This window comes from Dipteris shenzhenensis, chromosome 32 (assembly GCF_047967505.1).
Source record: "Dipteris shenzhenensis isolate YYH24624 ecotype China chromosome 32, Dip_SZ_1.0, whole genome shotgun sequence".
NCBI lineage: Eukaryota > Viridiplantae > Streptophyta > Polypodiopsida > Gleicheniales > Dipteridaceae > Dipteris > Dipteris shenzhenensis.
The window spans coordinates 44021674-44046594 of NC_141627.1; the positions used below are offsets into that span (position 1 = coordinate 44021674).

Below are 24921 nucleotides of genomic sequence, written 5' to 3' on the forward strand. Positions count from 1 at the left end.
AGAGCAACATGCATTGGAAGGTGTGTTGAGTATAACATTGAAGTACTTCAACTCCTACTTTAGGTCTTCTGCATAGTTATTTGATCTTGGGCAACCATTGTTGGGGTGATGTCTAATTTTCTTTGTTCTTTACACTTTTTCTTAAATTTGTTTGTCTATCATTCTTGTTTTTTAGCATAGTTCTTTAAATTGTAGAACAATCTCTCAGGGGCGATTGTTTTCCAGTGTTTAGCAAGCTATTGAGTGTGTCATTCTTCCTTGAAGCCAATGTGCATGCTTTTGTAGACCTTGGATATTGTTTCTACTTTAGAACAAAATAAGTTGTTGTCAAGCATATCAATATTACAATGCCTTTTGGATGGCTCGTGCTAGCATTTGCATTATAAGCTGTACAATGAAGCATTTGAAGGCTTTTGTATGTTACTGTTAAAAATGTTAAATTCATGAGCTATTCATGAGCTTTGCAACAATGTTGGAGATATGATGGATCAACATTATGGAGTTTGAAGCTATTTGAATAAACTAGCTTGGAACTTGGTTCCTTGTCTTTGAAAAAAGAATGCCATACAAACATGCCATCATCTTGCCTAGGTCTAATTCATTCAATCAACTTTGAAATGATCGTGCTTTATAAGTTTCGCATGGAAAGTTGATAATCTTAAAATTGTGTTAGAGCCAAGCATATGTTCTTATTGGAGGGAAATGATTGAAAGAATTTGACTAGAGCACTCAATTCTTCTATTAACAACATTGCCAAGACATAGTAGTGCTATGAAAGAACTTAAACTAAAACTTTATATAGTAGCTATTTATATAGTCAACATTGCCACGACGTAATAGTGCTATCAAAGAACTTAAAAAACTTTATGTAATAGCTCTTTCAAAATAAAAAATGTCATTCTAGGGAGAATGGGTTAGGCAACTTGATAATATGTCAATAGAAGCAATGTGCAAAAAGCCATAGAGCTTGTGAATTACGAATCTAAAGCTCGTTGAAGTTCTTATCAATTGGTCTAATGACCTTTGAATACAAGCAAATTTTCAAAAAGCTTCCTCGATACTAAAAGTGTAAAGTATTTTGTTATTGTTTGCAAATTTCATTTTGATGATGTAGAGAGAGGGGAAGCTATCAGAAAGCACTTGTGCTATCACAACTTCAAGATTATGAAAACTTATTCTATGATCTACAAAGAAAGAAATCTGTGAAAAAACTTCCCTAGCCCAACAACTTCAAAGGTAGAAGGTATCAGTAGTCTTACTCACAACAATGGTTCAATAATGTACTAACAAAAGAAAGCTTTAAGAAAGCCTTCTTGATATTACACAATTAGAGATATTATTACAAATTTTAGTTCACCATGTACAAAGAGAGCAAGCTATGAAAAGTCTTTGCTATTGTTACAACTTGAAGCTTTCCAAAATTTATTGGATGCTATAGAAGGGATCAAGCTATCAAGAAGCTCTACTACTATTACAACTTTAAGACAATGCCTTTAACACTGCATCGATATTCACAATTGCAAAAGCAAACATCCTAAGCTCAATTGATAAACCCCGTGTGCTCACATTGGATGAAACCTCTGCCAAAAATTTTGATGATCTTTTTCTTAGGAAAAAATGAACTATGACAAGGGAAAGGCTCATCTTTGATGATGTTGGTTACTGCATTGACATGCAATGAGAAGTCGCAGGTTCCACCATCATTGTAAATTTTTGCCTTTATGAAAACATCTTCTATGTCCAATAAGCTGTTGACCTCTAGAATATCTAAGAACCTTGACAAAAACACCTTGAAAACAACCAACATAAGAGTTTTCTCACATGGACATCTATCAAGTTAGCCTTCATAAGCTTTGACTAAGGACCTCTCTGTGCACAAAATGTACCATATTTTGCTAGCACTTTCTCCTAAAAAACAAATCTAATGGAACTTTCTAAGATGTATTTTATTATAGCAGCTATTGGTAATGCATCAAGCCCCTCTACTAATTCATTGCAAAAAATGATAAATGTTACTCTGTTGTGTCAACCATCTTCATCTTACAAGACACTATAGTAGAATCTACTATTTCTTCGAAGACCTACAACCCCTTTAGTTTTGTGAGTGTCTACATCTAGCTAGCCTCAAGGCTAGGATCTATGAATTTATAGACATTAATATTAGACCTTGTTTGAGCCTCTCCATTCTCTCTTTATATGTTGTAGCAAGACTAATTGCTTTCTTGAGTGAATAATTTTTGTAAATCTTTCCCTAGGTTGCTAAATTTCAAAGGCATTTTTTGTGGAGTAAGAGGAGAGGCAGATAATTTGCTACATTTCAAAGGCATTTTTTGTGGATTAAGAGGGGAGGCAGATAATCCATTAGCAGATATCCCTGGGGCGCCAACTCAATATGCAATATGTTACTACCCTCATCCAAAATCGAGGGTATGGAGGGACAAGGTCCACACATAATATGCATGGATTTTCTTAAAATAATTCAAGTATACAAGGGAAAAATATGAAATTTTCATGTCCCCCCTCCCACAAAATATAAGGTATGTACCTTGAAAAGTATGCAGGATTTTAAGATTTTTACATATTTTTCATAATATGTGAGGCCCAAGGGGGGGGGGTCTTTTGGATGGGGGGGGTAGAACAAAAATAACACTAAAAAATGAAAACCCATCTTCTTTCAAATTAATGTAACTTTTTCATGGGTTACCCAAATTTCAAAGTGTAAAGACATATTTGAAGCTCTTTTAGTGTAGAACACAACCATGTTAATTTGAATAATTTCTACTCATGGCATATTCATATCATACTCAAGATTTTGATAGGTTTTCTTAACCTAAATAGTACCATAAAATTCTAGCGAGCCTACCCTCTACCCCCTTTTCCTTTAAAAGAATGTAACGTACTTTGTACACTTCTTGAAGATAACCAGAAACCCATCAAATGCTTAGACCTTGCCATGGATAGGCCAAAATAATAAAGTGTTAAAACAAGTGTTTTCTCACATCATAGCATGCTAAGACTTAGGCAAAAAAGGAAGAAGATCATCATACATGTATATGCATCAAAAGAAGAAGGAGGATATGGATTCACTCTCTTTGTGGCCCTACATCTTGTATAGAATTTATAAGAACACAAATGTGTACATACCATAGTCAATCCTACATATGCAAGATTACATTATGGGTGATAACCATCTCCAATATCATTATAGCATAGAATTTTCCCATCTCTCTCTCTCTTCTCTCTTTGCTCTCATCTTCTAAGTTACATCTCCTCTCTCATCTCTCCTAACCCCCAATCGAAAAGTCACTCTAATCCTTGCAACTTGTGATGCATTTCTTTGATAGACCCCTCTTTGTATGTGGTTTTTCTTACTCATTTGCTACACTTGAGCAACACAAATGCATAACAACACAGTCCTTATTAACATGGCCTTGGAACTTGTGATGATTTCATTCTGCAAACCCCTCTACATATATAGTTTTTGTCATGCATTTGCTGCACCAATTGAGCAACACAAAAGCATACCAACATGGTCCTTGTCAATACGGCCCTTGCAACTAGTGATTACTTCCTTTGACAGACCCTTTACGTATATGGTTTTTGTCACTCATTTGCCACACTTGAGCTTGACATTCATGGACTATTGAAATAGTGCCAACTCAATTTTGAGGATATGCTAGGATTGGAAACACATGATGTGAAGGAAGATTTTGGTGGATAATATGGCCAATATATACAAAAAAATGTCATCATATGCCAAGTGGACAATGACATAGGTGCTACTAGGATACCAAACTAATGGTGGGAGTTGGGGCAGTAGCTTGGCCCACTGGGTCTGGATGAATATTTGAAGATGGACCTGGCTTAGAGACTACCACATAGACTATGGACTCCATGAAGATTGTTGTTGTTGCCATCCCATTGGGTGCAAGCCCATGCACCTGTTGCTCTTGGTAGACCATTGTCTCAACATGAAAGAGAGGGGAAGGACCTATAGGGTGAGGTCCAAGAGAAAATGCTCATGTCACCGGCAGAGGTGGATGGAGACTACTCATAGCTAGCAACTCTAGCAAGCACAGTAGCAGGCACATTGGCAAAGATCATGGTAGACATGCTGGCAAACACAATAATCATAGAAGAAGTAGCAGTGGTAGAAACTGAGGCTAAGGCTGATGTAGATGCTCAGGCACTATTGAGAACATAAAGATGGGGCAGTGTAGGTGGGGCAAGGTTTCGAGCAATCCAGTGGGTGGGAAGCAAGGGCCACGCAACCTGGCTAGAAGCCAAGCCAACTAGTACTTGATTATGCATAAGTGAGGCCAAGCTTGCAATGTGGTTGCCCTTTCGCTACCTAATTAGTCTGGTGGTTGAACATCTTTGTGAACATTGTAAGCCAATCAACTACCTGGCTAGTTGAGTAGCTGAACATAGTTTTGAGAAATATAATCTGGACTCTTTCTAAGTCCAATGAATTCTAAGACAAACTAAAAAAATAGGTTAACCTAAGGATCAATGGACTTGTTGATTTTGTACCCCTGTGAAGATGAGTAGCTTCATTCTCAAAGAGCCTATCCACAATGAATATTATTAGACAAGGGAGCTACTATTGGTCCTAGAGATAGTAGGAAGGCAGCCGTACAAGTCTTGTGTCAAAAGAATATAGTGGCCATCAAAGAAGACATTGTTGTCGTTGGCCATATATGTGTCCATGATACCTTTTGCAACTACAGAGTTCCACGCTCTGGCCTAGGGTACAACACAAAGTGAGAGATGTGATTTTGGTAAAGCTATGATCATGTTGGCTCATGGGAAGTATCAATGGGGTGAGAAGCTTGGACACAAGGAAGGACATGGTGAGAGGACAAAGGAGCCAAAACGGGTGGAGCATTAGTGACGGGAGTGGCAATGATGGAGGAATTGTGCATGGACTCATACTGGGAGGACTAACAAGAGACCAAGGATGCCATGGCTATGAGGATGAAGAAGGAAAAGCATGTAGAGCCAAGTGAAAACAAAAGGAAGCTAGAAAGCTAGAGGCTGGTGAGTGGATTGTAGGAGATGAAGAATACAATTCGTAGAGGCCCATGCATCCAAAATGCTGCCTTTAGTTGCATGGTGCAACATGTCATCTTGCACCATAATTTTGCTAAATATAACCATGGTGTGGGAGTTTGTGAACCCCACATTAATCCCATAATCCACCATAATCAGTCCACAAATAGGGCCACTATGTTGCCATGGACATTGAATAGTCTGATGGGACTGCATGGAAGACTGAGGTGCAGTTACCAAGTAGGTGTAACTTGGTACAATTTTACTCAACTTTCATTGAAGAGTTCTATGATGACCTGTCCCTAGAGGTCAGCCAGTTGAATTGTCCCATTATTGAATATTCAATAAGGATGTATGGTCCACTCCATCCGAGCTTCAATTGGTTTTAAAAGGACCAATCTTGTCATTACATAGTAGGACAAGCATTTCCTTTTTCAAGGAGCTTGGGCACAATGTGCCTTTCATGCCAAGCTTTTCGTGAGATCGAATTACTTATTGAGACCAATCTTCTCACAGCTATAGCTCGTCCATCCAACTTAGCAAAGTGATGTCATTTTTGAATAGCTTCGAGCTCACAAGGTGATGCTTGGTAGCAACTCTAAAGTTTGTACACCAAAATTTCAAATGACACCACTACTTCCAATCCATAAGCCTTGCAAAAAGGAGTGAGATTAGTTGTTACCTTGTATGCCATCAGATAGTCCCACAATGCTGCATGTAGCTTGGTGTCCCAATCACACCTAGGGTACTTGCTATTTTAGTTGTAATCCATTTGATTATCTTGTTAGAAGACTTGGCTTGGCCATGACACCAAGGATAGTAAGTTATTTCAACTTGGTGCATCACGATGAATTCTTTGGTTAAAGATTCAAAAACTTCATTCATAAAATGTGATCCTTAGTCACTAACAAATTCAATTGGACAACCATAATGAGATATAGCATATCCTTGAATGATCATTCGGTTGATCAGATGTAATATGGCTTGGTGGTCTAGATGAAAAATGAATTGATTTCCATGCAAATAGTATTGAGATTTGCCCACACTATAGACCCTACCAAGGGCCTCTTGTTTGGGAGTACTTAGTTGCACTCATCGGGGTCATCAACCTGCTTGCATAGTAGACCAGGTAGTCCAAAATGAATTGATTTCCATGCAAATAGTATTGAGATTTTGCCACACTATAGACCCTACCAAGGGCCTCTTGTTTGGGAGTACTTAGTTGCACTCATCGAGGTCATCAACCTGCTTGCATAGTAGACCAGGTAGTCCAACCTGGCCTCTGGGTAAGCCAAGATAATCCCAATGGCATAGATGCATCAACATGAACATGAAAGATGATATCCCACCTTGGTTGTCATAGAATATGTGTTTCAATGGCCTACATCAACATGAACATGAAAGATGATATCCCACCTTAGTTGGGTGTTTTAGTGGCCTACTTCTTGAGTTCGTGAAATGCTTCAGCCAACTTCTTGGTCCACTGCAACTTCATATCTTTCTTAGCCACCTCGTACAAGGGATCTGCAATCTTTGCAAAATCTTCTATTTAATGTTATAAACCCACAAAGAACCTTAGTTGTGTAAGGTCCTTGAGCGCATCATCTCAAAAACCTTGATTTTGCCTGGCTCGATGCGAATGCCTTCTTTAGGAGGGTTACCAAAAAGTGAGCCATGGGAAGTGAGCCAAGTAGTAAAAGCGAGCCACAAAAAACTCGAGACAAAACACAAAGTAATAAACTAGTCCAAGATAATTTAATTACTATAAGCCAATAAAGAGGCAAAATCACCAACCCATAGAAAAAATTTCATGAAACATGCTACTAATTCATATACAAAAGTAGACGACAGACTGCAACCCTAACCATTTCTCTTTCAGCTTTAAACTGTACATCAAAAACTCAAAGCAGTACCCCAAACATATGTAATTATCTTTCAGACGTGTCTCTTAGATCCCAAACATTGAAACAACTCCACCTTTGTGAGAGCAGCCTGATGTATAAAGTGATGGATTGCAGCACTCATTCCTAGCACGACAATGAAGATGTAGTATATATGTTTGCATGGCATATAAGCTATCCTATTTATTTCACATTCAGTAAAGTCAGGGCATGTGCAGCATGGGAACTCTATAATTGTGACTGAATAACTTAAGCCTCTTGAAATTGACCCAGGAGTCCGTAAGCGGAAAGCATGAACCTCATGTGGGGTAGATCCTCTTTCATAATCTCTGCATTTGTTGCCATCGCTTTCTCAATCCTATCTTTGAAATCCTTACTCAGTTTTGATCTCCACCTCACCACCTTTCCATCATGAATCCCTACCCGAGCATGACTTTGTGTGTTGTTTCTATGCGGGATTGAAGGTTGCCTAATGATGGAGCTACCTATACCATCTTCAAGGACAAATCCAGCCTTCATCAATTCAGCTCTCTCTTGCATTGTCACAGAGGTACCCTTAGCAATCTTCCACACTCCAGGTGCAGTTCCCAGCACTCCTTGAATAGAGCGATCAACATTCCATGTATGGGTAACTGTTTTATTGTAGAATCAAACTACTTGTTCTATGATTCCATTGGGATGTTGTCTTCTGCCCTTGAAGCATGGAGCTGGTACTTTTGTAGACCTCCTGCCCAACTCATTAATCATAGCTCCACACTTCTATGCATATCTGCCAAGTATCCAAAGCATGCGACTACACTATTGGCATTTGTTCTTCGAATTGCCCAATTAGCATCATGCACATCTGTCTCTTTGCAAACCTTATGCTCAATACCTCCATGCATACCAACATGTCTTCTTTTTCCTACTACTCTCTTTGTTGTCATTGTTATATATTCAGGACGATGACTATCCACATCACGCTCCCCAATAGGCAATCTTAGGCCTCTCTTTCTTCTTACACTCATGGCTCTGTCATTGGTCTATTCATCTTAGGAGAGTTTATGCCAGCCTCATCAAGGACAACATCTATTAAATCTACAAGCTTATTTCTTTGTGCTTTACTTGAACCACCCTACAAAATCCTATTTTGCAACACATCTAGATCGGGTCCAGTCCCCAAGTGTTGTCCTGACATGTAGGCATTGCAAAGCATTCATTGCTAGATCAGATGCTGAAGCTTCATACAATGAAACATATTTTCCCAATCCATGGGCCACCCTAATGCTAGAATGCTTGCTCTCAGATAGATTCATTGTAGGAACAAAGCTTGCATTCTCGTGTTGTGTCAAGAACAAAGTTGTAACTCTGGTAGTTCATCATCCTTAACGTGAGCAAGGGACCAAAACTTGATTATCTTCTTTTTACATTCATTTGAAGCTACTTTTGATGTTGCATTCCGCCAATTTCTACATAGAAGTTTGTGATCCTCTTGAAATTAAGGTCGGATGCATCATCTCGTGTGTTCCACCATGCTCATCTCCCAATGGAAAATGCATGTTCTCTCCTTCCCTTCCATTCTATTGTAGGGCCCACCATTGTACACTGTTCTCACAGCCATCTAATTTGCACCAGCACTATCTGCCATGAACCCTCGAAACTCTAGTTTCTCAAAACCATTTTTTTGCATTTGCTCATTCAACACCATCCGGAATTGTCTTGTGCACGTGTGTTCTGCACTCACAATGTTGCAATAGTTTGAAGCTTGCACACAAAAGGATCGTAGACATGAGCTGCCATAGTAACCCATCCTTTGACATGATGTATGTGGTCAAAATGCACCCATATATTACCAAGACTCCCCCCTGGCCTCATTCTATTGACAAGGTCCACGCCCGAGGCAGGACCAATAGTAGACATCTTGAAAATGTGAGGTTGGTTTCATCTTGCAACTGTCCTGGAAAAAGTCTGCTTTGAATGAAAGGATATCTACATCTATTGTTCAAAGCCAAAATTGCATCCAACCCTCCATCAAGTAAGATAGACTCCTTTCTTGCACATTGAACAAACCTTTGAAGGCGTCTTTGGTGGCACAATGGAGTGAGTGTTTCAAGAACATCATGTAGCTTTGTCTCATCCAAGCCTTCGTTCTGAACACCTTCCTCAACAAGCAACATATCCATCAACAAATCTCGGGTCACTCCCATCTCTATGTTTTTGCATGAGGCATATGGAGCTAGCTTAGCACGCATCATTACCATTTCCTCTACCTTCTTAGTTTGTAGTCCCGATGGTCCAAGCTCCACAGGATGATTATGTGTACCCATATGAATTGCACATCTGCTTGTTTTTCCACGATCGTGAGGTAGGCAATAGTAAATAAATGCACTACATGTTGCAACACACTTAGGATGCTCTCCACAGTGGTTACAGACCAGAGACCCACTCTCTCTAGTTACAAGCCCCACAGGGGGAGCCCTCTTCAACTGACCTTTCCATTGTGTTTCATTGATCATTCCTATGCGCTCATTGTATGCACAGTAGGTGGCATTATGGTCAAGGAGAAAGAATACTAAGGGTTCACTAGAGCAAAGTGGTTGGAATAAGAATGGCTTAAGCAGGGGTAAGTGATTCAGAGACAAGTGCAACCATCTCTACGGAAAACTACACTTTACATGAAAGGTGGTAGAAATGAGCTGCCTTATGTCACTCAAACCACCTAGCAAACTTTGACTGCAACTAATTTGTAACATTTTGCCTTATGTATAGTTCAAGACAAACCAAGACTATAACAAGATGGAGTTATTGTCAAGTATTCCTAGTTGAAATTACGTGACACCAAGATGGATAGAGAGAATTCAAGTATTTAATGGACGCAAATGCACATATAGCACTCATTTTTGTGCCATCATACATTTGATGGTGTGGAGTAACACCTCCACTCTCAAAATCAGTCACACATAGCACTCATTTTCATGCCATCATACATTTAATGGACGCAAATGCACACATAGCACTCATTTTCATACCATCATACATTTGATGGTGTGAGAAGCTTGTCCATCAAGAGCAAAAGAGGCTACAAGAGCCTCAGAGACGAAGAGATTGCTTCTTTTCTTTCTCTTCCTTGTAGCTCAAGTTTGCATCTCTCCCCTTCTTACTCACATTGCCTATGCTACACTGCTCCCCTTCTCACAATGCTAGTTCACACCCCTCATGTTCATTTCATCTATCAATTTCCTCACACCCCTCCTCTTCAGTTGATCTCTCGCGAAAGTTGGCCAGCAAATAGATACCAGGAATAGCGAAGGGAATGATATTGAGAGTTGCAGAAAACTGCTGATGTGGGCATCAACGATAGATGAAAGTCAAGAAGCTCGGTTGCCTTCTTTGCCATAGCCACACACAGGGAGCTTTTTCTTCACTGGTAAGTCGTTCTTTCCTAGCTCCCATATACCAATGCAAAGCATGCACTTTGAGTGAATTTAGACCGTGTGTTAACACGCGGTCCAAATGTACTCAAAGTGCATGCCTTCCCGATAGTGCAAGCTCCCTCTCCATAGCCTCCAAAAATCTGCAAAGCCCAATCTCCATCGCACATGACCTTAGTTTCCTCGACCAACACCCCCACTATTACGGCCTCTACCTTATGGATGTAATGTCCCGCTATGGCGTTCGTGCCCTCGACTCATGTACATCTCCGACAAAACAATAGCTCCATCCAAATGTTTGCACGGGGTCAAAAACACGTGGTCCAAAAGCATGCAAAGAGCATGCTTTTGACCCCGAACATTGTAGCATTTCTTGTCACATACACCTTCAATGACAACTTCTCACATATACTTATAGACCATCGAGCATTGACTTGGCGGTGGCGAGTTCCAATGATTTGCTCATGGGCATGATCATATGCTCAAATGTCTCGAGTCAAAAGCATGCTACACGCGGTCCAAAAGCATGCAAAGAGCATGCTTTTGGTCAGTTAGTGCCCAAGCCACTTGGTAGTTTTAATTGCCTCTCAATGTGACAATTTTCACATCCATGCCTCTCACTATGACAATTTTCAATTTTGATGTTTTTGCTATTGGAAAAGAACCTTAAACGCTTTGTAGCTTAAACTTTTGTCAAGAGAATATTATGCATATCTTGGTAAGGTGGCCTTTAGTAGAGAAAGGATGTAGTAGTAATATGTGCATTATTATTTGAATGTAAGTGCACTAAAGTTCTAAATAAGAAGTATGGCTCTAACGTCAAATGAATGCCCCAAGTTGAAAAATACATACTTTTTTGATATTAAGCTTCATTAATGTTGAGGCCATAAGCATGCAAAGTAGTATTCAGGTCTCTACATTACCTTCAACTCACTTTTGGTTCATGCTAATTTCCTTCCTTTTTAGTTCTTGCATTGGTTTAGGTGTACTCTAATTAATCATTGTTTTTTCTATACTTCTTGTAGCAATGCCGCCAAAAGGTTCAAGAAAGAGGGTACTAAAACTGGGACATGCTCTTATGGAGCCAAATGTTCATCCTCAAGATGAGGAAAGGGGGAAGCAAGTTGTTTTGGGCTCAAGTGTTTAGCGTCCTAATATCCTTGTAAATGAGGAGAAAGAAGTGTCTGAGGAAAATTCAATCACGAAGGTTGGGCATTCAGGTGAAGCAAAAGAAGATGATGATGAATTTGCTGAGATGGACATGGAGATAGTAAGTCATGGAGATGTGACTGGAAAGTGCAAACTACTTGGTTCTGATGAATGTCCACGAATCCCACTTTGTAGATTGATTCCTTATGCACGGGTTACGGGTTTGAGAAACGATGTATTTGCATTAAAGAGCGCTTTTTAGTATGGGTTACTTGCCTGAGAAGGGGGCATTCATTGTATCCTTGTGTAAGTGTGATGGAGAGGAGAGTCGTGTTACAAATGCAATTGTGAATACATGGTGAAATTGCATTGTTGGCTGGATTGCAACGAATGAATTCGTAAGTGGTCTTTCAACTTTTTGGGTTTCATATTTCAATTTTTTGGGATTCTAGAGTTGTATTTCATTTTTTTGGGATTTGTGTTCCATTGAAATGCATTCCTTTCTTGTGGAATTTTAGATTGGATGAACATGCATTTCATTTTCTGAGATTTATGTTTACGTGAAACATTTTTCTTCCTCCTTCCAATTTTAGATTGAATGAACATGCAATCATTAAGCCGTCTTCGGGATACCCTTATCAATACAAATAACATTTGCGCGTGTGATTCAACATTCTTCATGAATAGTCTGACAAAGGAGCAACAACAAATGATTAAAAAGTCTAGATCAAGGGATGCATTAGAGAAGAAGCAGTGGTTTCCTTTGTCATGAGGAATTTTGTCTCGTCTTGTTTTTCAGGTACTTAGAATACACTTGATTCAAGATCATCATGCTTACTTTACTTAATCTTCATGTGAATTCTTCACACTTTGTCTTTCTACTGAAGGTGGAGTACACTTTCTGAGTTGAAGCAAGCATTGGATACTGTGGCAAAAAAAATACCACATGAAAGTAGAGGAGAAGCAGAACGCAAGGAAAGAGGGAGAATTCATAAGAAGCTTTCTGACAAGATGGGAATGGTATGTGAACTTGTGATTTAATTTTCTTGTGAGTCTTGTACTTTGTAAATTTTCTTACATTCAATATTTTGTAGGTGCTTAATTATCTAGATCCAAAACTGGGAAATGTGTGGAAGACAAGAGTCTTCAATATGAGATATGAGAGTCATGACTCCATTGTAACTTTGGCAAAGCTTAAGAGTATAGCAAATGCAGATATGAGGATGGAAAAGAGACTAATGATATTGTCTCTTTTGGAAGCAAACAAGAGGATGAGGGATATGTATTTCATGCCCTCAGGAGACAATGACTTTAGAGGGTAAGGGTGTTTCTTTATGCTCAATTTCTTGTGTCGCCCATGTATAAAGCCTTTTTGCTCCTCTCTAATCCAAACTTGCATTTTCCCTTTTAGCCTGAGTGCCAAAGCCATGGTGAAAATCTTGGAGCAAGTATTAAGCATTGTGAGTGGCCTCAAATTCTCCTCCTTTCGGGATTAGCTTAATCATTCTTGTGTTAATTCAGAGTGAAGAAATCCTTTCGCTACTGTTTCTTGCCAGAGCATCATGAGGAAGGGGCTTAAAATCTCCTAGTAAACTTGAAATTTTTTGATTGGAAGGATGTCTTCTCCTGGTTTCTTTCCCTTGGCCATTTGATTTACTACTGGCTTTAATTCTTCCACTGTGACTTCCCTTTGACCTCCCTTTCCAGAAAGGTCGTGTCAAATCTTGCTACCACTTTTGGCCAAGCTTGATTGTTGAGAGACCACGCTCAACATCATGTGATTATATGTGCATAGCAATAACACATATAGAGTGCTATAAAGGAAAGGCGTATATGCCCTAACCCTAACCCTAACCCTAATCCTAACCCTAACCTAACCCTAACCCTAAATGGAATTGTATATATTCTATATTTCCAAATAAATCTAGAGTACTGTTAGTCATTTTGGTGTGCTCTCTAGCTTTGCCCTCTCTCCTCATCTCCACTCTTCTCCTCTTCCCCTCTTCATATTTTGTCATGGTATCAGAGCTCCCTTGCCTTCCGCTGAGGCATTGAGATCTGTATGCGAGAGTGAGTTCCTTCTGTTCACTTTTGTTGAGAAAATTTCCGTCCATTTGGTGAGATATTTCCATCATTCTTTTGAGAGAGAGATTTAGATTCATTCTTCAATTCATTCCGTTGAGAGATTGTGGAAGTGAGATGCTTTGAGAGAAAGATAGGGAGAGTTTGAGAGTGTTTCTAAGAGAGAAATTTTATTTCTTCAAGTGAGAAAAAGAGAGAGATTTCCTCTCTGTGAGAGAAAGAAAGATATAGATCTTCTTTCAGATCTACATGTGACTAAGGCACCTCCAAAGCTCTGCACACAAGCAGCTGCAAGCAACCAGTGAACCAAGGCTCGAACCAAGGCTCGACTCCAACAAAGCCCTCAACCAACCAGCTCCAGCAACTGCGACAATAAGCTAGCTGCTTCATGGCTCCAATCAATCTTTAAAGGCCTTCTACTCCAACGCTTATGCTTGAGCGTGCCAATCTACAAGCTCCTATGCAGCCTCCATCAAAATTCGTGGCACCTCCAAAAGCCAGCGTAGACTCCAACAAGGCAACCTAAAGACTTCTTCAATAACGTAACGCTGCTCAAAGTATTACTCTTTCATCAGGTCCAAAGGTCCAAAGCCAACCGCTTCCATTAAACAGCCTCCCACGGGCACCCTACATGTGCATCTGCCTACCACATCAGTACATTGCTCCATTGGCACACCTCTTCACAGGCATAGTCACTACATGTGACCCCGTAAGTGCCACATCATCATTGAGCACTCCACACCCTTTTTTGCCCCTCAGCCTAGATCAAAGCGTATCTCTTTATCCAGGAAGAATTTGAGGACACTCCAAAAAGAAAAATCGCTTAATTTTTTGTGCTCTACGTGCCCATCACATCACGCGCACATTTTTGGTGCAAGTATCACTCACTTTTGAGTCCCATTGACAAATCCACTTTCTACATGCACATCAGTCTACATCAATGCATCTGCCCCAGCACATAAAAAGAACAAAAGAAAAATAAATTATTTGCTGTTCTTTTCTTCGATCGACGGTTCAGAGACTAGATCGCCATAATAGAGATGATTTGAATTTCTCCAAGTTGCCAATCTAATCCATGCCCAAAATTCTCGACTAGTTCCTAGTCGAAGTCAGTCCCTACGCTCACATGCGGTTTCACGTCATCACATTACCTGAAATGTGACGTTCATCAGTTCAGTGAGTAGTCTTCAAAGGTAGTCAAAGAAACACACAGCAAAATAGTCAGACTTAATACTTTATCACTCTAAAATATTTTGCCCAAAGAAATCGACATTTAAAAAAAACTGAACGAAACTCAGAACAAGAAAATAAAAAGTGAAAGGAGCTTATTTTCTTTAATGTTTAAGAGCATCACAACAACAGTAATGTAAGGAGGAATGCTTGTCAAAGAGAGAATGGAATGGCTCATGGCAAAAGTAGAGGAATGCTTGTTGAAGAGAGAATGGTGCCTGAGAACAAGAGAAAGTGGATGGTTGTTTTGGGTCACCCAGACTATGAATCTATTCCTCAAGAAGCATCCATTGGTAACTACTAGGCCAATTTGCGACAAGAGTTTCACACTCAACCCTTTAGGGAAGCTATTGGTGGTCTCGGACCATGGATGTAGCCAACCACTGAGCAAGAGCTAATCCATTTCGTTGTTTCATTCAGCAGACCAGTGTGGACTTTAACACAAGGAAGCTTACTTGACCTTCTTTCTCCATCTGCCTTATCATTTTCGTGAGCTCCTTGACTCTGCTATTCGTCTCCATCTCTTTTGGAAAGACCTTGGAAGGTCTTCCTTGTTGTTGTGTTTCGGCACTGGGGGCCTTTAGAGAAGCTTCAATGGCCGCTCTGAATTGCTCCGATATAAGATGGTTTTCCTTGCAACTTGCATCCCATCCCCTCAAAGTCTTTCGTTGGCATTTGCACTGTTCCATTGCTCTTGCGGGTGTCTGTGCCATTGCTCTAGGCTTGCGAAGGCTAGTTCATTCTTTGCGCCTAGCTTATTTTTGTACCTACGATACCTTCTTAGTCTGAGCGTCGGTGCTTATCTCTGATAGGAACCATTGTATAGCAATCGCCTCTTTTAACCTGTTAGTCAAGTCTTTTCCTTCGAGGTGAAGTGTAAAGTCAGGAAAGGATACGAACTTGCCTGGGATGTCTTGGTCATCATCCTCAAAGGTTCATTTCAGCGTCTTTTCTGCCACTAGCAGTCCCCTACATAATTGGCATCGTCGGACCTGATGCCATATTCTCTTGCATGCTCTCCATATCAGTCATGTCAATGTTAGGATCTAGTAGTGGAATGGATTTGGCGATGGCGGTAGCCCTAGCTTGGCCATCAAAAGAGGAGGTCATCTATCTCCCCGAAACTTCTTGTTTTTTTCGTGTAAAAGCTTATGCACGGATATCCATTAGGATGAATTGGGCAAATCTCCAAGTGCCCACCTTGGAACCCTTTCTACATACATTCTTTCAAGTGCTCTTCGTCAAACCATTGACCATCCTTTTAGTAAGATAGATCTCTATCTATTCCTGGTACTCCTGATCTCATGGAATAGTATACGTTTCGAAACCCTTAGTCTTGGTCTGATTAGACCAAAAGCTATCAAGATCGCCAGATCTTGCTGAGATATCTCATGAATCCACAAGCCTGCAGGTATCCTCACCTTAGTGACCATGGGCACATGAATCACTAGTTTCCCAGGAACATATCGTTTCCTCAGAAAGGACTCTACATACACAACAACCAACTATACTACATCTTGGTCCCCCTCTTGCTTCACTAGCATGGTCCATCTAATCTTCAAATAATCACTAACCCTCTTGCCTCACTAACAAGCCCATCTAAACTTTGACTAGACATTCACTCCCTCTTGCTTGGGAAAAGCCAAACTAGTACAATGGCTTTACCCATCTCAAAAGTTATTCCTCAAGAACTATGTCTTATTAGCATTTCAACTCCTCAGAGTTTCAACATACTACTTGCCTTAGTAGTGGATATCAATTGATATTCCAAGAGCATTGCATTAATGGTCTCTTTGAGAGATGTATTTATCTCAACATTTGATCAAGGTTGGTGTTGTTAAGGTTGACATTATAGATGATGACATGTATGCTCCTTAGTATTGAGACAATGGAACTAAAGGCATATTGTATATTTGTCTCTTTACTCTGGTTGCATTAGTGTCGTTCATGCTCTTACATATGTAATGAAATACAAGATCTAAATGTTCAGAAAACTCCCTTGGTTTCCATGTATCCTTTGTGTTCATCATTACCGTATTTTGTCTCCTTCATTATGTACCATTCATCATGTTGCTTTGAATTGGATCTTTGTTGCTACATATTCCCTTGACTTGTCATTGCCTTCACTGATTTATGGGTCCTTCAGAGGCATCTACTAGAGGAAGCCTTCATTATCGATGGCCACAAACATCAACAAGGCTCCTTCCTCATCTACCATGTAAATCTCAATTTTTATATAGTCAATGCTGAGCATTTCATCTTCTTTGGAGCGAGATCCAAATGTTCTCATGCCAAATTCTCATAGCAATCTAATGTCTAGATGTTGTCCATGTCAAATGGGCTGACATTGTGTGCAATTCTGTGCTCTAGCAAGCCAAGACTTCGTATTTAAAGCTTGTCGAGCCAACGGGGACAGAGCACTACTTGGTTCTTCTACTATCATGCTTCTAGATGTTGCATTCTAGCAAAACTCGGCTATTTTTCCTTTGCCCTCCCTGAATGGTAGAAATTGCGTCTACTTCAATGTTCATCAATAGGTTGTGTCCTCGACTATCTCGTAGAGATAAGGATCTCGTACCCATCTTTTGCTCCTCCTTTCTTGGAATTGTCCCATCGGGATCGCCACACCTTGCTCTTTATCCATAATCTCTCCGTGAAAACTATCACCTACATTGCTTGTTGTTGCTTTTGTTTGTTTGTTTGTTTGTAATGGAGAATGTAGTTGGTTGCTATTGCTTCTTGGCTAGACTGGTTCAAAGTAGAGCAAAGGGCGATGGTGGTAGATCATGATGGCGGAGAGGCGATCGACTCTAGACATGGGCGATGGCAACTGAGCAAGGGTTGCTATAGATTTCAGTTGGGAAGGTTGAATACCAGCATGAGCCCTTCTGTCATGCCTATTCATCGACGTGCACACCACCAGCTAGGAATAAATTGACGTGATTTTTGTAGGACTCAAAACTTTTACGATCTCCTTGATCTCAAATCCACAACTTCAATGCTAACTGTCATTGAGTGGAACCCCATTGAGGAAGCTAACCGTCTGAGATGTTCACCAAAGATGGTCCGTGTTCATTGTGGATTTGAACAAGAAATGGACCTTGAGGCATAGTCTAGCTTGGTGGAGGAATAGATTTCGGGGCGTTGGAAAGGGTGCTTGGCTGGGAGGGCCAAGTTCATCATGTGGAAAATCACCAACCAATGGTGGTCGATGAGAAGCAAATTGGCGAAGAGGATGCTAGTGAATACAGTTTGCCCATATGCAGTAAATCAATCATGATGTGAAGTGGCACGAGGTGTGGCGGAAGGTAGAAGCGGTAGTCTACTTTTCGGTGTTAATGTCCAAATTTTATATGGGGTCATAGTGGCAAATTGTGATTATGAGGGACACCTTTGGACTCCCATCCACGTTGGTGGTGAGCTGGCAAGATCTTAGGCTAGCAGTGCTTCTGGTTATTTGGGATATCCAGAAAAGGATAATGCTTCAGCATAGGGTGGGGGTAGGGTACGAGGTAACTGCAATGGTGACGGTAACTAGAACTTATAGTTGAGACTTTAGTCGACTCCTTGGGTGGATTGACCTAATAATTAGCCACACCCTAGTGGAGGTAGGGGTTTACTTATAGTGAGACAGTTGGTTAGATAAAGCTGTGTGAAGCATAGGCCAAGGGCAAACTGCCCATGGGATGGCCATTTTTTGTATTCAGGCCTGTTTTTTAAGGACTTTTGGCATTTATTTATTTTACTTTATTTTGAAAACAATTGTCTAATAAAAATGTTTGATAACATTTGCATCACCAAACATAACACTTATACAATTCAAATGTTATAGGTAAATTTGATACCTATGTAAAGAAGTTCAAACATGAAAAAGTAGAAATCGTATGACATCAACTAGCAGTGGCACGCACAATTCATAGAACATAAGGAACACCGTTTTTCGAGAGCAGCTCTCAATCAACAAAGAATGGAGTTAAATGCATAGCACTTTCATGATATGAACTAAAGAAGAATTGTATTTTCCTAAACCATTTGAGCTCAACAACTTTTGAATTGATAAATGCCTAGAAAGAAATGCAGCAGTGGCATGCACAATTCATAGAACATAAGGAACACCGTTTAGAGAGCAGCTCTCAATCAACAAAGCATGGGGTTAAATGTATAGCACTTTCAAGATATAATTCAAGAAGAATTGTATTTTCCTAAACCATTCGAGCTCAACAACTTTTGAATTGATAAATGCATAGAAAGAAATGCAATAGTTACTTCATTTGCATGGAAATTTTTCATACCATCTCTCCTAGAATACGAGGACATAACGATTATACAATGTCTGCTACAACTCCACCATGCATATGTTCACACACACACACACACACCCCCAAAGCATTTGCATAAATGAAAGAAGGATAAGAAATTGTGAAAGATATCTAAATGCAATGTATTGACAATCAGAGAGAAGTTTCAAATTAGATGCACTTAACAACTCCACCATGCATATGTTCACACACACACACACACAAAGCATTTGCATAAATGAAAAAAGGATAAGAAATTGTGAAAGATATCTAAATGCAATGTATTGACAATTAGAGAGAAGTTTCAAATTACATGCACTTAACAACCTTAGGCCCTACAACAGATTATGTCAACCTTAGGCCCTACAACAGATTATGTCAACTAACGAAACAACATTGTATGCACTTAACAACCCTAGGCCCTACAACAAATTCTATAAACTAATGAAACAACATTGTATGCACTTAACAACCTTAGGCGCTACAAGAGATTATGGATCACAATTAAATCATATTTGGATAAATACTTTGATGCAAATTTGTTTCATGGAAACAAATATTGATTGCTCACTTTCTTGTTTACATAGTGTATTATTTGTCTCCACAAATGCCAAATTTAAATATATCTAAAGTATAAATTTAAAAAAATAAATAAGACCTTTTACTTTCAATTATTCATCCAAAAGGCTTTCTTTAAGTTTTGAGAAAATGTAATATACATCCACACAATATTTAATTTCAAAGGTAAATCATGAGATGTACTTTTTTCTTTTGAAAGTAGATATCTAGTAAACAATATAGAATAATGTGATTTGTATCCTATGTTGTAATTTTACATTTTCTATAATTACACAATAAGTATCTTCTAACAAATCAACATATAGAAATATACATGTATCTTGAATCTAATTGAAGTTTTTCATGTTATAGGTCCTTTTGACATACTTATTAAATATAAGTTTTGCAAGACAACTTTTGTAACTTAATTTTACATGTTAGAAATTAATTATGTTAATTTAACCTTCTCTGTGCAAATATAAAAATACAAATTTTCTTGTCTGTCTAAATGTTAAAATCACTAGATCTCATACACTCAAATCATATGTCCTCTTCAATTGTCCAAGGCAACTTTCATTCTTTTATTTTCAAAAAATTTTTTAAATGAAATACTATATAGACATCCTTATATAGAGAATATGTCCCTTCTTAAAGTAAGGTCTGCGGGGAGCCAGGTGGCATGAGGAAAGCATGCCGACATGGAAGGTATGCCAGGTGGCGGAAAGGGGACTGCCACGTGTGAGACGGTAGACCACAGGGGAGCCGTTGGGAGGGTGAATCGGGGCCGCAGAGGGGGAGAATCGGACGGCTGGGAAAGCGTGACCGTTAAAATGGGGATTCGGGGAGGCCATGTATCCGTTAAAGGACAAACAAACACATACACACACATACTACATACATACATACGCCCTTCTTCTTCCTCCTCTTCAACCTCTTCTACTTCTTCTTCTTCTTAGCAGAGCTCTCTGCTTAGCCTCATCTCCGATCATGCATTTTGCAGCACCACCCACCCCTCTCTGCTCTGCTCCAAGCTTCTTCTTCCTTCCAGCGCACGAGCTTCTCTCCCTCCCCCAGCCCTGAGAACTCCGGCGATCAAGGAGCTACGCTAATTCGTGTGCTCTCCTCGTCGTATCCTCAGCGGCTTTTACGTAGTATCATGGATTTATCCGCTCACCCGGCTCTACCACGTAAGGGAGCAGTCGACCACGACAACGAGAGTTTGCGCAATGTTGCCTTCACGCAGGAGTCAAGCCCAGATATGTGAGCAAGCCAAGCTCTGACTGGTAGCCTTTCATGCTCATGTATTGCGATAGCAGGTGCGACCGCAACCGAAGCATTAGCGAGAACCAACGGCAACCCTCCACCATGTACGAGACCAGGGTAAGTCCATTTGGATCAGACGTAGCTTCTGTCGATTATCTACTAAAATCAAAGGATATAACAAATCTCGTGCGCATCTTTGCAGCTTCAGGCTGCTGCCCAAGACGAGAACAAGCGACCTGATGCCAAGACCCAATTGCTCCCCAAAGGTGATAATTTGGGGTGGCTTTGATGCAATTCTCTGGTCTACATCTATATATGCCTGATCGAGAAGTTTTATGTAGCGATCTGGCTTTTGCTATCTATAATTCTTCTTTCTTGCAGGCTTCTCGACCATGGCCAACGTCAAGGGTCCAATCCTTCAACCTAACAACCGCAGGGCTCTGGGGGACATCGGAAACCTTGTGGGGGCTCTCTCTGCCCGATGCATCGTCAGCAAAGAAGGCATTCAAGAGTATGTTACGGCTTGAATTGCCTTGTGTTATCCATATTCGCAATTACAATAATGTACAACGTCTCCCTTGTTAGATGTCCTGTCTAGACGCTCCTCAATGTTCCGTTTCTCTGTTCCTTGGACAACAGAAACGCAGCTCCAGCTGTTGACGCCCAACCCGCTCGGGCGGATCGCCCCATCACAAGGTTTAGCTCTCATTTGTTTCTTTACTTTATTTACCCAAATTCTGGAGCCATCGTAAGCGGCTAACAATTGCTCTCTTCATGCAGAAAATTTGGGGCCAACTTGGTGAATAATAATCAGCTTCTTTCCGATGCCACAATGATGGTAAGGATTTTCTGTCTTTGGCGCCAGCTTTACTGTTTAAATTTTTACATATTGGTTTCTTTCGAGCTCAAACTGTCTCTCTTGTGTTCCCTTGGGAAACAGCCCTTAGTTGAATCTGAGCCACCTTATGTCGAAGTTCCGCTTTCATGGGGTGCTAAGCAGCGCCGAACGATGGGGCACCCTAAGGGCCGAGAGCTGACGACGGTAGCCGTAGATGCAAAGGCGTTCGCGTCAGCTGCGATGGAGGAAATCAGAGCCTTGCCTCCAATCGCTGATCATTCAAGAATGAAGGTTCCCTTAAACCGTGGATTGATAGCTGTAAAGAAGAAGCAAACCCTTACGGCAACTCTCACAGCACGAAGCGAGGTTCGGCAGTGCTATCTGTCTAATTTCATGGAGGTCAATGCGTCAAACGTAGCGATCAGAATTTTGAGTCCCTTCAATTGACGCTGGCAGGCAGCATGTGGAGGATTTGAAGTGGAAATGGAGGAGGCGGAGGAGCCGTTGCCCAATATCGATGCTGGTGATATCGGAAACCAGCTAGCTGTAGTAGACTACGTTGAGGACATTTATGGCTTTTATCGGAAGACAGAGGTACGAAGAGAACGCAGCTGTCGCTTCTGTTGATAAGCGGTACCATCAATGGTACGCTGTATAAACGCTTGCCCTTAACATTTTACCATGATCGTCCTGTAGATTCAAAGCTGCGTGGCCCCGGATTATATGTCTTGCCAGACAGACATCAATGAAAAGATGCGAGCAATCTTAATCGATTGGCTTATTGAAGTAAGCATACTCGTCTACGAATTGCTGGCAATTGGAATTACTTTGGTTGCAGAGCTTGGGCTGTTACTCAGGCAATTTGGGTGGGTGCCTTCGCAGGTGCATCTGAAATTCAAGCTCATGCCCGAAACTCTCTTCCTGACCACCAACCTGATCGACAGATATCTGGCCTGTCAAAATGTAGTCAGGAAGGACCTACAACTTGTAGGTGTCACTGCCATGCTTCTGGCGTCAAAGTATGAAGAGATATGGGCTCCGGAGGTTCAAGACTTCGTATTCATATCCGATAATGCATATACCAAGGAGCAGGTGCTAGAGATGGTAGGCACTTTGGCAGTGGCGGTGATGTTTGATTTCACTCTGTTTTCTCTGACTTAAAAGGAACTGTCGTGGGTTCTGAAACAACACTGTTGCCGTGGAATGTGACAGGAAAAGCGAATGTTGAATAAGATAAAATTCAATTTGACTGTGCCGACCCCCTACATGTTTCTAGTGCGGTTTCTCAAGGCAGCTGCATCCGATACTCAGGTGGGGTGCGTGAGAATGTGAAGTAAAGGATTAGTCTCATTCTCAAACAAGAATGTCTATTTTGTCCTCTTTGGCTTGATACCTTTGACACAAGGTGCTTTGGTGACCGAGTCTTTTCAGTTGGAGATGATGGCCTTCTTTCTGATAGAGCTGTGCTTGACGGAGTACTGCATGATGAGGTACTCCCCTTCGCTCCTGGCGGCTGCTGCTGTGTACACGGCACAGCAAGCGCTCAAGAGGCCCCCCCATTGGAGCACTACTCTGCAGCGCCATTCTGGCTACACAGAGATGCATCTCAGGTAAGAACTGGTGGATCGCTTACCTCTTGCCCCTTCTTAAGCAGCGGTTTTAATCCGTCCAGAAAATCGTTGCTACCCTGTTGTCTGGGCTTGCATGCAGGGATTGCGCCATGAAGATGGTGGGTTTTCACCGCACAGCCAAAGAAGGAAGCTTGACTGTGGTGCACAAGAAATATTCCAACGCCAAGTTCCATTCTGTGGCAAATGTGGTGCCGGCAGTGTTCCCCATGTAGTATGAAGTTATTAGTGCACGCCGTCTCTTGTCATTCTTTTATTCTTTTCCAATACGCGAGTGGCTTTTCGCTTCCATTTTAAGGATACTACGCTGAACACACAAGCTTGAGGAAACAACCTCGAATGAAATCTGCTAATGCTAAAATGTATAAAACACTTGATCCGCTTGATCAGCTCAATAAATCACAACATTTATTCTTCAAGTTCTCTTTCATTCAAATGCTCAAGACATGTATTTCTATTCTCGGGAATAATTCATTCTATAATCTTTATTTCTATTTGAAGTTGTGTACTAGCTCCTTGTCTATGGCGAACTTCTCCTTCCCCTTCTAAAATAAAATGGTGTCACCTTCTCCTTCCCCTACTAATATTGTGGGATTTTGGGGAAAATCACAAACATCTATGAAAAAGTTGTCCATCCTACTAGGTTGATTGCTTAAAAGTAGTAGAGTTTGTCCTAAAAGTAAGCTGTTGGAGTGACATGTATATCATGGATTCAGTTGCACATGCGACCACTTGCTCATAAAATTATAGTCTTGTCAACTATGGCAAAGTACTCTCTCCACACTCGATAGACGAGGAATTGTGGTGGTTAGTTATGGATGCCTAGCTAATGCTTATCTGAACTAGTGTTTTGTCAAGCTAGATGGTTGGTATTCTGAGTGAATACGTGTGCGTGCCCCTAACAAACTTTTGGTGAAAATCCCAGTTAATCCTAGTTTCAACCCTACTATTGATTGTCCTAAAAGTAGACTTGACTACTAGAGTTTGTCCTAAATGTAAACTATTGGGGAGACATGTACAATCCTTGGATTTGATTGCACATGCGACCACAGTTCAAACAATCTCTTGTGCCAAATCAAACGACTCTTCTTGTTTCTTCATCACTTACTCAAGATATGGCAAAGTACCCCCTCAGATCTCCTAAATGTAAACTATTGGGGAGACATGTACAATCCTTGGATTTGATTGCACATGCGACTACAGTTCAAACAATCTCTTGTACCAAATCAAACGACTCTTCTTGTTTCTTCATCACTTACTCAAGATATGGCAAAGTACCCCCTCAAATCGAACCACTCAATTTAGTGGTTGGGGATGCCTTATTGAAGTAGAATCCTAGCAAACTTTTGGTGGAAATTTTGCGTCTCGTGGGCCAAGGCCACATGCGACCACAGCCCAAACAATCTCTTGTGCCAAATCAAACGACTCTTCTTGTTTCTTCATCACTTGCTCAAGATATGGCAAAGTACTCCCTCAAACCGCGCTGTAGTGGTTGGGAATGCTTTATTGAAG

At 40.6% G+C, this 24921-nt stretch overlaps 1 protein-coding gene across 1 annotated transcript; it reads left to right on the forward strand.

Annotated features, from left to right (window-relative positions):
• The first annotated feature begins 20608 nt into the window (after positions 1–20608).
• LOC147880813 (G2/mitotic-specific cyclin-2-like) lies at positions 20609–23867 on the forward strand. Its single transcript, XM_087370519.1, has 12 exons — positions 20609–21060; positions 21146–21209; positions 21325–21454; positions 21583–21639; positions 21724–21781; positions 21884–22147; positions 22238–22375; positions 22478–22567; positions 22664–22885; positions 22994–23092; positions 23213–23391; positions 23492–23867. The coding sequence occupies exons 1-12, from the start codon at positions 20974–20976 to the stop codon at positions 23622–23624; spliced, it is 1521 nt and encodes a 506-aa protein (XP_087226645.1). The 5' UTR covers positions 20609–20973; the 3' UTR covers positions 23625–23867.
• Positions 23868–24921: the final 1054 nt, after the last annotated feature.

Bases quoted from the DNA above. Each gene is read 5' to 3' on its own strand.
- LOC147880813 (XM_087370519.1), top strand. From the start codon at position 20,974: ATGCTCATGTATTGCGATAGCAGGTGCGACCGCAACCGAAGCATTAGC. The intron at 21,061-21,145 runs GTAAGTCCATTT...GCATCTTTGCAG, and splicing joins CCACCATGTACGAGACCAGG to CTTCAGGCTGCTGCCCAAGA. The intron at 23,392-23,491 runs GTAAGAACTGGT...GCTTGCATGCAG, and splicing joins TACACAGAGATGCATCTCAG to GGATTGCGCCATGAAGATGG.